The following is a 14,394-nucleotide window of genomic DNA, read 5'->3' on the forward strand; positions in this document are numbered from 1 at the left end:
CAACATTTTCCTAAGAGCAGCAAACACATATAAACACAAGAGAGATTCTGAAAGTAAGATGGTCCGGGGATAAACAGATTTGGATAATACTCCACACAAATGCTCTCTCTTAGAAATTTGCATTACGTGTTCACATGTGAACATTCTCAAAAGTCCTTTGGGGGAGAGAAAATACGTACCTTTCTTTAATCCAGCTGTCACAAATGTATTTGACCTTGGAACACTTGCATCACAAAATACTCATTAACATTTTATGAAAGATATGTTCCAAGGTTCTCACCTAGTACTTAGAGCTGGAGACCTGAATTCTAGTCCCAGTTAAGCACCTGTCAGCACTGGTTTTCCCCAGATTCAGGTCCAGATAAGGCAATTGTGTATGCCTACACAGGTAACAGGTCAACACCACACCTGAGAAGGGAAACCAGACATCCCAACACCTATAGGGTAACCATACATACCAGGACTGGTATCTCCTAGACACTGGCACTAGCCTAGATTTTCACACACAAGCCCAGCTGGTTCGTAAAGATTAAATGGTTTACCTCCCTCATAATGATTTATGGCCATGTGGGCTATGATGCCAAATTACTAGGTGTGTGACCTTTGTCAGGCCACCTCTCTTTAAGGACCTGTTAGCTCATCTCTTGAATGAGGGGGCTTGTCTGGATGGCACCAACATTCCATGCAACTGTGATTAATGGACACTATGTGTCCAGCTTTGAGCCTCACCTACTTCTTATATGGTCTCTCTTCCCTATTATCCCCTAAAGGGGTCTCTTTCCATGTTATTTTTTATTTCTTTCAGAGCATGGCAGAGAACCTTGAACATGGCTGGATCTCAATAAATACATGCTGCATACAAATTTAAAGAAGACTGAGGCATTTAGACCTCTGACAAAAATTCAAAATTACTCCTTGAGATGATGAAAAATTAAATGGAATCTAAGAAGCAAAATGATCTGGTCAAAGCAGCAAGCCCCATACAGAAATAATGGCAGATCATTTGCTAACACTACTACCAACAAACTAGCCCTGCCAGTATCAGCTAACACTGGACATTTGTCTGCTGTGAGGAGTGACTACAGTGGCTCACATGTTAGGATATGAACCTCCAACCAATCTTATTAGGTGGGTACTATTATTATCCCCACTTTACACATGAGAAAAATGAAGCACAGAGGGGTTAAGCAACTTGTCTGAAGTCCACCAGGTGGCAAGTGATATGTTCAAACCCCCACAGTCTAGCTCTAGAGCCCGCACTTAGGCACTGTGCAAACTGCCTCTCCCTCCCTTTCACTGGCATTCTTCACACGAGCATCCCAACAGCCCACATTAGTGCTCAGGCAGAAACCGGGGCTTGGGAAGGCTTCGAGGTTACTCAGTGTCCTATAGCTCTCGTTCCACAATACAATACTGATACACAATACAATCAGCAAAGCTACTGCCCTATGATAAACATTTGAGCTATCGCTGACAGACAACTGCCAAGAGAGGGGCACGGGGAGCACCTGGGTAGCTCAGTCAGTTAAGCGGCTGACTCTTGATTTCGGCTCAGGTCGTGATCTCACGGTTTGTGAGTTCGAGCCCTGCGTCAGGCTCTGAGCTGACAGCATGGAGCCTGTTTGGGATTCTCTCTCTCCCTCTCTCTGTCTGCCCCTCCCTGCCCCACTTGAGCACTCTCTCTCAAAACAAATAAATAAACATTAAAAAATAATAATAATAAACAAAAACTATGCCTACAAACCCAGGAAGTATAGTTTGGGATTGGGAAGGTTTAACCAAAGCAGCATTCAGTAGACAATCTCATGTAGTGTGCAGCACATAATAGGCACTCCATTAACGTTTCTTCCAAATCAAAGAGACAAAAAGGAAATCTAAGAATTGCTTTCATAATGAAAACGGCACCTAAGGGAGTAGGTGCTCAATAAATATTATTTTTTATCCATGCATCATGAGAAGTCCAGAGAGTTGTAAAAGATGATCTGATATATTTCCAAAGAGCCCTCAGCCTCTGATTTCAATTCTCAAAAACTTCCTGAGAAGGCTATGGACACTCTCTCTCAGTGGGGACTTTTAAGAACACATTCTTAGGGGAGCCACTTGGAGGGGTGGTTTAGATTATTTCCAAACAGATAAATTAAAGTAAAGAGGCTAGACCAAATGCCCCCACAGTGCTTCCCAGTTCTAATTTCCAGGTAATCACCTCAGAAGCTGAAGCTTCCACTCTGATCTCCATGGAACAGATGAACCGGATGGACCAGCAGACATTGCCATCCCGCCAACTGAGGATGGCTGAGTGATTTGGAAACCTTCCAGAAGGGCCTGGTTAAATTGAGGGCCATTTATTTCATGCAGAAATAAACCACCACAGAGAGCCCCTTTCAAACATGCACACAGAAAGCAGGACAAAATGCGGAGAAGATTATCTGCTCAGAATTTGCTTTAAAAGAGCCCAGGCAGCACTCATTTATTTTTGAGAAAATATATGATTAACCAGAGTTAACTACGAATTCAGATGTTGTGCATTAGACCAGCTTCTCAAAGTTTGAGAGCATTTAATATTACATATCGCTGCCATTTGGACTAAATTGTTTTTTTAATGTACACAATATTACAAATTTAATTTGAGCTGTTTGAATCAGTCTGTAAAAAAGATTTGATTATACCTGAGTGTTCTGGCCCCGGCTTTTCCGTATCTCAGTAATCTTGGCGGTAATTGGCTGATTAGGCGTCTCACACTCCATCTTTGCCTCAGTTTCCATGGTAATGTTACAGGAGCTATTATAGATGAGAACTTCATCTCTTTCCACTTTAGGGCTGAAACGAGAGGGGAGGTTAAATGGGGTGTCATCAATCTTAATGAAATGCAATTATTTTTACTCTTATTAATCATTGCAAGCCATTAGCTTGTGGCAACTACAGGCCACCATTTGTCAAATTTTGCAAATTTCCGTAATTTTGTTTCCATTCTTTTATTGTTTGTTTTCCTTTTATCTGCACACCCTGCAATGAAAATGCACATGGTAAATATCTTTCACTGAGGCCTTTCTCTTTTCCGAATCTATTAGGAACATTAGCAAAAGCTTCTCCAAAACCCAACTTAACAAGCAATGTGCACACAATACTTCCAGTGCCAAAAATGGAAGCAAATGTTGGGCAGAGGTGTTTTTTTTTTTTTTTCTTTTCCCCTTTCCTCTTTCTGTTCTTACTCACACTTAGTGTTGGGGGAGTGAATTGCCTGAATCACCCCAGGGCAGATGGAGAAATTGGAAAACCCACACAACTGGCTAACTGGTCCCTAATTCCAACTGTGAAAAAATGAGCTCATTTAGGCTTTCAATTCCCTCTCCCCAGCTGATGGCAATGAGGCTCTGTTGCTAGCAGTGGAACATTAACTTAGTAAATTAATTAAACTTACTTAACAGCCCAGACTAAGGAGATTCGATATATGTGCCAGTTATACTACCAGCCACTCGCTTTAAAAGTCCTCTTGCTTTAAGGAGAGAAGCCAGACTGGATTTAAAATGAAAAACAGCAGTGTAGCATTGCAGAAAGTCTAAAAATATGCTGTGTAGCGGAGGTGAAAGCATGGTTATTGCAGGCTATTGTCCCCAACAGGTGTGACATTTACTCAACAATAATCCTGGCTTTAGGCATTGTTGCAACTAACTCAAAGAGTATTAGTAACAATAGTGCATGATGTCTTATATTTTTCAACAGTTTCATTTGTATGATCTCATTTTGGCCAGTAAAGTAGGTAGAGGCATAAAGAACATAACCCACACAGATCAGGAGATTCACAAAAGGCCAAACGTAGCAGTACAGCAGTTCCAAGATGAGAACTCAGGTGTCCTGTCTCCTAGAGCAGTACTCTCAAGTTTTGAGATGCTGTTTAAACATCAGCATGAAGAATGATCGGTCTTCTTCATGGAAAGAAGGGAAGACGAGGAAGGGCCATGGAAAGAGCAAAAGTTCACTCACTGCCTGAGAAACTATAAGTCATGCTGAACTGGAGCCTCTTTTCTCAAATCAATGTCAACATGGTTTCTCCCACAATTTGCTAGAAATAGTGAAAAGGATAACTACCATATCTACTTAGTCTTCAACTCTTCATGATAAAATATTCCCAGCTTCACATTCACCCAAGTCATGACTTCCATGCCCACCGTACTCTGGACTTACTCTAGATGGTCCGTATTTTAACATCATGTGGCCCAGAACTGAACACCCATAGTTTGTGTTAACCACTAGGGCCGTGGTCTGTGCTTATCTGAGCCCTCCCTCCCATGGCAACCAACACTGTGCTTGTTTTGTAGCTCCATGCTTAAATTAAGGTGGTGGTAAACTCAAAGTCTCGGATCCACAACTACCTGAGGATTTTACCATGTTGCATTTGTTCATGTGATTTCCTGAGAAGCATTAGCATGCAGAGGTTAGGCTTGGAAGCAGGCCAGCTAGATATGAATCCCCCAGCTGATATTTACCATCTCTAGGACACTGTGAGGACATTACTCTCTAAGCTTTGGTTCCCATGTTTATAAAATGGAGTTATCATTATCAGGTACCTATTTTATAGAGGTGCTGAGCAGGGGGGGTGAAATGCAACCTACAAAATGATTTGTAAAGAATCTGGCACACAGTGTTTGAGAGAGGCAACTCATTACAGTTTTTGGTTTAGTGGTGTTGGCGATATTATTGTTGAAATGTAAATGTGGGAATTGACATTCGTTATTGTTACATGTCTTCTCACTGATGTGGACCCATTGTTCTAATGCATTTTGAACCTGGAGCCAGTTGTAACTCCAAATCCATTTAGCTGAGCCATCATCCAAGGGGTAGACAGAGCCACGGGGTAAATAAAGCATTTGCTCCTGAAGTGTCACTTGTTCTCAAAGATTCAGGAAAGTAATTTAGCTTTTATATTAAAATGTCATGTAATATTTCAACAAATATGGCAACATGGTGGAATAGAATGCAAAGTTCACATGGGTTTTTCAAATAAAACACCTGACTTCAAAGCCAGTGTGTTAGGCCACTCGACTTTGCAGCTAGAACCTTTCTTTTGCCACTCGGGTAGGGGTTGGAGATGTTGGAATAGTTTGAGAAACTCTCCCTCTATATTTCCATCAGAAATCACTTATAAATTTATCAGAAAGTAAACAAATTTGGTTTGCCACCCATCATTTTCCTTATGAATCAGTACCCAGATAGCTACAAATGGTCCTTGAGTTATAAAGATTTGACTTACGATTTTTTGACTTTATGATAGTATGAAAGCAAGATGCAGTTAGTAGAAACTGTATTTCTAATTTTGAACTTGGATCTTTTCCTGTACTAGAGATATGTGTTACAATCCTCTCTCATGATGACAGGCAAAAGCAGCTCCCAGTCAGACAAAATATCATGAAGGTAAACAGTCAACACACTTAGGGCCATCCTGTCCCTATACAACCATTCTGTTTTTCGTGTTTTAGTAGCCAATAAACTACATGAGATATTCAACAATTTATTATAAAATGGCCTTCATTTTAGGCGATTTTGCCCAACTGTAGGCTAATATAAGTGTTCTGAGCATGTTTAAGGTAGACTAGACTAAGTTATGATACTAGGTATGTTAAGTGTATTAAATGCATTTTCAACTTATAATATTTTCAACTTACAATGGCTTTATTGGGTCATAACCTCATGGTTAAGTCGAGGGAGATCTGTAGTTTTATTTCTCAAAGCTCACAGACCATATGATTAATAATTCATTCTAGAATTTTGTCAGGGATAACACAAGCTTAGTTGTCTAAATTTCCAGAATCCCCTTTTACCCTTTTTAGGGAAAGAGTGTTTGTCTGTCTCCACTATCTGTTCTGTGGCCCACTCTTATCTTCATTACCAGCAGTGGATTCTCAATCCTACCAACAACTAATTTGTACTCAGTGACACAAATGATCTAGAATACAAACTTGAACTCAAGGAAAGGAGTAACAAACTTCCTATACGACATTTTTTTTGGTCTTGGTTTTCTACCCTGCTAATGAGCCTTCTACTGCCCTTTCCAGGATCTTCATCAGCAAAGACTAGAATAAAATGGAGTAAATCACCCAGCTCCTCTCTCATGCACTGTCTTCCCTAATCATGTCTTACTGCTCAGAAAGAGTTAAAACCGCTTTATTTTAATGTTTATTTTTTTTGAGAGAGAGAAAGAGAGCATAAGCAGGGAAAGGGCAGAGAGAGAAGGAGACACAGAGTCTGAAGCAGGCTTCAGGCTCCGAGCTGTTAGCACAGGGCCCAATGCAGGGCCCAAACTCATGAACCAAAAGATCATGACCTGAGCTAAAGTCAGCCACCCAACCCACTGAGCCACCCAGGTGCCCCAAAACCACTTTTTATTATCTTAGACTTTTTTTTTAACCAAGCTTTAGATTAAATATATATATATATATATATATATATATATATATATATTTTTCCCCCCCCCCCCGGTTATCTCCCTGGAGACTACTTTTCATTAAAAATCCATCATCAAAATTAGCAGAGACACCAGGATATCAAAAATAGACCACTGGGGCACTTAAGTGGCCTAGTTGGTTAAGCGTCTGACTTCAGCTCAGGTCATGATCTCACAGCTCATGAGTTCAAGGTCTGTATCAGGCTCACTGACAAGGCAGAGCCTACTTGGGATTCTCTCTCTCTCTGCCCCTCCCCCCTCCCAAAAAATAAACTTCAAATAAAATAGACTAACATTTGCAAATTTTCAGAGTTTCCTAATAGCTATTATTCCATGTTTTCTTCCACAATTCTATCAGTTAAGTAGTACAAATGGGCATGTTTAAATATAAATGTATGTGTGTGTGTGTATACATATATATACACACACATATATATACACACACATACACACACACACACACACACAGAACATATATGTGCAGAAAGACACACAAATATTTATTTTGAGGGAATGAGATAAACAGTTTTGGTCCAAATGGTGGCAAAAAGATTTCTAGAACCTAAGTTTCCTGACTCCTAATCTATGGTTCTTTCAGTTGGTCTGATCAGAACCCAAAGTAAGCAGATAATCTTGCATACGCTATCTAGGACAGGCAACAAAACATCTGCAGTGTTTATGTCTCCCTCAGTTAGCCTGAAATTGCTTCTGGTGGTTCTGGAATATCATTGAACTCCTCACTTCAGCCCAGGCTCCCATCACTGATGCTGAAGGCACAGCATCAGGCCAAGTACACTGTCATTCAGAGGCTTGGTTTCCAGTCCTGACACTACCAAGTCTAGACTGTGTGACTCTGGAAAGATATTGTTTCCTTAGAATAGAATCTAAACTCTAAACTCCTTACTTTGGCCTCCAAGACCTTAAATACTTCTCCAAGCTCACATAGAGAACTTTCCTTCCTTCTTACTCTACTTCTGTCCTTCTGGCCTCTGATAGTTATGTGTTTTCTGGTTATTAAATTGGTATATGTTCACTAAAAAAAAAAACATAAAAACCCAATAAATAGATGTAAGTAATACTCCAACCACATAGGGTAGGCATTCAACATTTTAGACTACATCCTTCCAGTCTTTTTTCTAATCACCTGTTATATGCATGTATAAACACATATATTATATGTACACCTTTAAGATTAAATTGATGCACTATTTTGTGACCTGTACCTTTTACTTCCCAACATATTGTAAGCATCTCCCTTTCCAGTCAAATATTCTGCATCATGACTTTTTAAATTTTTATTTATTTTTTTAAAATTTACATGCAAGTTAGTTAGCATATAGTGCAACAATGATTTCAGGAGTAGATTCCTTAACACCCCTTACCCATTTAGCCCACCCCCCTCCCAACCCCTCCAGTAACCCTGTTTGTTCTCCATATATACGCGTCTCTTATATTTTGGTCCCCCTCCCTGTTTTTATATTATTTTTGTTTCCCTTCCCTTATGTTCATCTGTTTTGTATCTTAAAGTCCTCATATGAGTGAAGTCATAGGATATTTGTCCTCCTCTAATTTTCTGTGTCGTGATTTTTAAAGGATCTTGGTGTATTAGCATTTGGATTCATTATTATTAAACACTTCATTTCAGATTTTTTGTTATAACTAAAACTTCAAAAAATGTAGTTTTTCCAAAGTATTACATACTTCTAACTGCTTTCTTAAAATCCCTAGAAGTTAAATTACTGAAACACAGCAAATGAAAAATTTTAAGTTTATCAGCGCATATTGCCAAATAATGTCAATAGAAACAGCATAACTTTTTAATAGGATCTAAGGTTCAGTTCCCTCAGAGACCTCCTGCAGTAGAGAAGGACATAGAAGAACCTCAAAGGAGAACCCTGGGAATTTGGTGAAGTATTCAAAATTCAGTGGAGCCAGGACCTGATATGTGCTTCTTGGTATCCAGCGTTCATGAGTTCTGAAATCCAGTCCTGCCTGAGTACAACCTCCAGTACACTGTTTCCAGTATGATCTAAGCAGGGTTCTTCACAGCTTCTGGAAAACAACTAGCCCAGGAGGTGCCTCTCTTCCTATGATGAATTCATACCAAAACACAGGCTGTCTAAGGACATCAAAAAGTCAGCCTGCCATGAAAAGGACTCGTTACCTCTTTAATTCTGGGATATCAATCTTATTTAGTTTTATTTTTGAATGGGCACATAGGCCTTCATTAAAACATCAGGTATAAGCACTCTATCTAGACAAGAAATCAAGAAGAGTGCAGGGTGATGTTCAGTGCTGAAATTACATGCTGCATGAGAAAAGAATTGCTAGTGGAAATTAGGCCGTCCTGAGTCACCAACATAACACATTTTCCTTCAATTTGTTTAGAAAAGGGGTTTTTACCTGGAAAGTGGTGCTATTTGTTTGTTTTCTAAGTTCAAAAATTCTTTATAAGCTTATGGCTTCTAAATCCTAGGTCTACAGTAATTCTGCCTGCACATCCCCCCTTCTTTTGAATAAACATTGTGCAATCTGCTGGATTTCTCTATGACTTTTTTTTCATACTTGTGAATCTGTTTGGAAAGAAAAGAAAAAGGAAAGGGGAAAAGAGCCTTCTGTTTTTCATAATGTCTAATCTTTTTCCCCATTGGCATTCACCAGATGTTGCTTTGGATCGGAAGATAAATATTAAAATCTGAGCAAGAACAAAGCGAGCTGTTTACTGGGCAGACTTTTCAGATGTTCTCTGGAACACTTGAAAAGACAGGAGATGCTTTGATATGCAGGCTGGCTGGAATCCACAATGGAATGGTCCCTCTAACAAGAGTGGTAGGCCCCTGAGGCCATGTCCACCCAGCCTGCAGCTCCTGATGGTTCCATCTGTCCATTGGCCATGCATCTGTGGGGAAGGTCAGTGAGGGAGAGAACAGGGTTACCTGATGAAGAGGCCTGAGAACCATGGAAACGTTGACTCTGTCCAATGATCTGGTGCCAAGAGGCAATGGGGACCTTCTTCACAAACGTACAGGTAAGGCCATGATTGGGGCAGTCTCTCTGTCCCCACGGTGACAGTCAAATCACACTGCACATAGGTGCAGCTGGAGGCTTCACAGCTCTCTTCCTCGTGCTTCAGGCCACACAGGAAAGCCAAGGACACTGCAGGAAACACCATTACGTTAGGTAAAAACCACAAAAAGATCGGAAGGCCTCACACTATCACATGAATACACTTCATGTGTTGTCCCTTGACCAATATGAAAATTATCAGTTTACATTTCTTAAAAATGCACTATTTGGGGGCACCTGGGTGGCTCGGTTGGTTAAGTGACTGACATCGGCTTAGGTCATGATCTCATAGATTGTTGAGTTCAAGTCCTGTGTCAGGCTCAAAGCTGATAGCTCAAAGCCTGGAGCATGCTTCAAATTCTGTGTCTCCCTTTCTCTCTGCCCCTCCTCTACTCATGCTCTGTCTCTCTCAAAAATTAACATTAAAAAAAAATTTTTAATGCACTACATTTACAAAATACAGAAGAATACAAGCAACACTTTTGTAAAATACGAATCATAAGAAAAACTCCTATGAGTTTTCTTGTGTGATAAAACAAGATACAGTTGTGATACTAAAACAGTTGTGATACTCTTTAATCTGTGTCTCTCCATCAAGACCATCATCTTCCTCCTCGTCCTCAGAAACAGCCATTTGCATTTTTTAAATCGCTTTCTCACATGGGTTTGTTTTCCTAAATGATTGTTTTGTTTTTGAATTTTATACAATAGAATACATGACATATGTTTTTGCACCTGCTTTTTTCCACTCAATATTACATTTCTAAGATTTATCAAGTTCCATATTATCACGTGAAACTTGAGCATACATTTTCACTACTGTTTTATATGGCATTGTGTGAAAGTACTACAGTATATTATTCTCCTACCAATGGATTTTTGGGTATTTCCCAGCTTTGCTACTACAAACACATACTAATTTTCCTCTAGGTTATATGCCTTAAAGAAAACTGCTTGTTAATTGAGCAGGTACAAGTTTAATTTTACAAGACAGTGTTATATTGTTTTCAAAGTGCCTGTGCCATTTTATATTCCTACCAGCTTTATTAGTGAGTTTCCATTACTCCACATAATTACCAGCACTTGGGACTATCAGACTCTTAATTTTGGCCAGTCCAGTACAAATACAATGGCATCTCATTACTATGTTAATTTGCATTTGCATCATTACTTTTTAAGTCAAAAAAGTTTTTATATGTTCAGTAAGAATTCCAATTTCCTCTTCTGTGAAATTCCTATTTCTGTCATTTGCCCTTTTTTTATACTGGAATGTTTGTCTTTTTCATATTGGTTTGTGTTCTTTATGTATTTTGGGTACTAATCCTAGAAGGTTCTATGGTTGCTAATACCTTCTCCAGATCTATGGCTAGCTTTTTCATTCTCATGATGGGATCTCTTGATAACAGAAACTCTTGATTTTTACCTAATTTTGACTATTCATGTTTTATAAAGAAGAAAAGCAATTCTTTGAAGCCCTGTGACCCTTAAGCTATTTCTCTCTTAGTAATGAGATACAACGTAAAAAGCATCAACAAGGTAGACCAGCAATAACCTTAAAGAGGAAAGTAAACAAGTCTCTACATAAGATGGTTTTGGAGCAGCTATATTTGAAAACCTTAATAAAGTGAAAAAGAAAAAAAAGAATAATCTCTCTAGCTTTCTTCTGCAGCGAACCCCCAATGCAAGTATGCAACAAATATTACCAGGGACCATGGGCTTGAACCCAGCTGCCCTGCCTATCTCACAGTGCTGCATCTAGCAAGGGGTACATGAGATAAGCAGATGTAAGAATGTTTGTAGTTGTTCAATCACATGCTAATATTATTAGGGTTGCTGGTACATTCCAAAGCACCTGAAACATAGTAGGTTCTCTGTGTGTCTGGAATTAATTACAGCAATTAAATCAGCTGACAGTAGGACTCTCCTATGGGTGGATAAAACATCAGAACTTTCCAGTTAGTAAGCCTTTGGGCAAACATAGGCTCAACACCTATAAAATAATGAACTCATTATGGGTGATTAGGTGGACGCAAATTGACAAGGTGGATTAAGTGACATTAATAACTTTAGCTGGTCATGCCTCATGGAAAAATTAGAGTTTCCATGAATAAGTCATGCCATATAATTCAAGGTATACATGCAAGAAAGAGGTGCATCAAAGATCTTGCTGAGCTTTTAAAAAAAATACAAAGTATTAGTTTCACTGAATGAGGTGTTTTAGCCACCCATCTTATGAAAAAGTAAAATTCATCTTTTGTTGGAAGTGTGATTGAGGAAGAAAGGTAAAACAGAGAGGACACCAAAGGCAGCAAAAAGCATTTCTTCAGAGCCCCACCTTCACCGCCCCTGCCCCACTCATGAAAGCAAACACGTTAGCAAGCAAAACAATAATTAGGAAAGTTTGAGTTCTAGGCTGTCATCCACAAACTGGAATGACTTTAGTGTGCAAAATCACACTAAGAAATAAAATTCAGAGCATGGGTCGGAATTCAAAGTGACCTTAGTAAATTAGAGAAATTATAGAAATAAACAAAAAAAAGAATGAAAACAGTAAGGCAGTAACCACAAAAGAAAAAATAAAACTCATGTAAATATAAGATGAGGAACATCCAGCTGTGCACAACCATGTCAGAAAGAAAGAAAAAAAATCACCTTGGAATAATTGTAGGTAACAGTAAGATTATAAACCAGCAAGACAGCGGTGCAATTTTAAAAACAAGTACGGTGCCGGATTATACACAGGCATCTCATGATGCTACCCAATAGAGCCAGAACTTGCTTACACAGAGGGGCTACCTAGTTTGACTCTTCTAATTATGAAAAAAGGTAGGAATTCAGAGAGGGCTTTACTTGTTGGAAAGTTTCTGATTCATTGGGTGGCCCCAAAATTTGCATTTCTAACTGCTCCAGCAACATTAATAATAATATAGTCCCAATAGTAAAAACGCAATTCTCATGTCTTTGAGAACCACTGGATTAGAAGGTCTGAGATTATGCAGATGATTAAGTTTGAAAAAAAGGAGTACAGGGGTGCATTGGTTAAATAAAAGGATGGATTGCTCTGACAACAGCAATGGAGAAACACATATAAAGGTTTCTGTGGAGAAACAGTCCTCTTAAAAAACCTTTTAAAATATAACAGATTCTTTTCGTTGTTGTTGTTTAAAGTTTTTATTTTTAAGTCATCTCTACACCCAACATGAGGCTCGAACTCCCAACCCAGAGATCAAGAGTCTCATGCTCTACCAAGATTCTTAACTAAATTGGTTATATGCAATCCTATCTGAAAGTAAGGGAATTACTAATAGTTCCTAACAATTTGTGAGGCACATTTTCTGGGATCATTCAATGTCCATAATAGACCTACTTGCTAGAAAAAAAAAAATACACAAAAATGTACTCAAATTGTTTTATATGACTCAGGATGTTGATAGAATCCTTGAGTACCATCCTGGATCTTGAGAAACCAACAGAGTTGGATTCCTCAGTTCCTCTCCATTTTTTAGACACTGTAATTAAAAGTCTTTAAAAAGACTTTTTCTTTCTTTATGAAAGAAGAAAATAACTCCAATTATCCATTTCCCTAGAGTCAATGGCAGTTCTGGCACAATCAGTGAGTGTTTGGTGACACCTAGTGGCAAAGGTCAGAGTTACAGATTCCAATTCCTGTTTCCCTTCTTTAAAAAAAAAAAGGAATTTTGAGAAGTCCTTTCCTAAAATGTAATCAAAACTTTTAAAATATAACAGAGTTCCTATTCCTTCTTCTTCTATAAGTTATCAAACTTCCAATACCACAATTTATCTAACCCAGAAACTTCAGTGATATTTATTTTGTATTTCTAAATGAATTGTCTTGACATAATACCAAGGACTTTTTAAAAGTAAATTAATTTAAGCTGTGTATGAAAGCCTTTTTAAAAGACTGTAGATGTATTAATTAAATATTGTAACCTAGAAATATGGAGTCATGGTTTTCTGTTTCCACCATTTCCCAATTCCTTCATTTATTCTTTCATCAAGCATTAACTTTGCACATGCACTGTTCCAGCACGGGTCTAATGCTGGAAGTAGAGAATTAAACAGGCAATGTCTTAAACTTAAATCTACTGTGTCTTTTTTTTACTGTGTAGTTATTTTTGAGAGAGAAGCACGTGGGGACATGCAAGTGGGGAAGAGGCAGAGAAAGAGTGAATCCCAAGCAGGTTCCACACTTGTCAGTGCAGACCCTGATGAGGGGCTCCATCCCATGAACCACAAGATAATGGCCTGAGCCAAAATCAAGAGTCAGTCGCGCAGCTGACTGAGCCACTGAGGCACCTGCCAGTGTATCTTAAGTTTTCCAGTGTGGAATCCCAAGTGCTCTTATATATATTACGATAGGGAACTCAATTCCTCGTTTGTATTTTAATCAAGGATCATAACTCCTCCTTTTCTCGCTCTCCATCCTCTTCTTGCCTGAGATAATCTAATGTAAACTGCCATCATCAATTACCCATCAAGGAGTTTTTGTCCACACTCAGATACAGTGATGCCTTGATCACTTTGTAAATCCTTCACCCACATTCAAGTTGCAGACACATAAGTTAGGAATATAACTTAAAGCACTATTCAGAAAGCATGTATGCAAATGGTTTCTAAGTGCACAGGTACAAGATTTATGATTATACAAACAAGTTAATCACCTGGCTAAGCAGGTCCTATACTGATGATGACAATTTCTTCCCTTTGATTTTTTTCTTCTGAAGCTCAGTGGGTAATCACCATGTGTTGTAATGGCACATGATGGGACTACCAAAGCTTTACACCTTTATTTCTAACAAAGACACAGCTTCCTATTTCACTTGATGGCTATGAAGCTTTAAGCAGTGAGAGGTCATGGTGTTCTACTG

At 38.8% G+C, this 14,394-nt stretch overlaps 1 protein-coding gene across 3 annotated transcripts in view; it reads right to left on the bottom strand.

Annotated features, from left to right (window-relative positions):
- The window catches only part of PKHD1 (PKHD1 ciliary IPT domain containing fibrocystin/polyductin), a 475,556-nt gene that overhangs the window by 371,411 nt on the left and 89,751 nt on the right, over positions 1-14,394 (bottom strand). For all 3 annotated transcript variants that reach the window (XR_005789774.1, XM_040473753.1, XM_040473752.1), the window contains exons 34-35: positions 9,376-9,595; positions 2,667-2,817 (exon numbers count right to left, since the gene is read on the bottom strand). Coding sequence is in view for 2 of the 3 variants with exons in the window: in XM_040473753.1 (XP_040329687.1) it covers positions 2,667-2,817; positions 9,376-9,595 (371 nt within the window). In the remaining variant the exon portion in view is untranslated. The remainder of the gene's footprint in view (positions 1-2,666; positions 2,818-9,375; positions 9,596-14,394) is intronic.

Source organism: Herpailurus yagouaroundi, unplaced genomic scaffold (assembly GCF_014898765.1).
Source record: "Herpailurus yagouaroundi ecotype Mexico unplaced genomic scaffold, PumYag 139, whole genome shotgun sequence".
Classification (NCBI taxonomy): domain Eukaryota; kingdom Metazoa; phylum Chordata; class Mammalia; order Carnivora; family Felidae; genus Herpailurus; species Herpailurus yagouaroundi.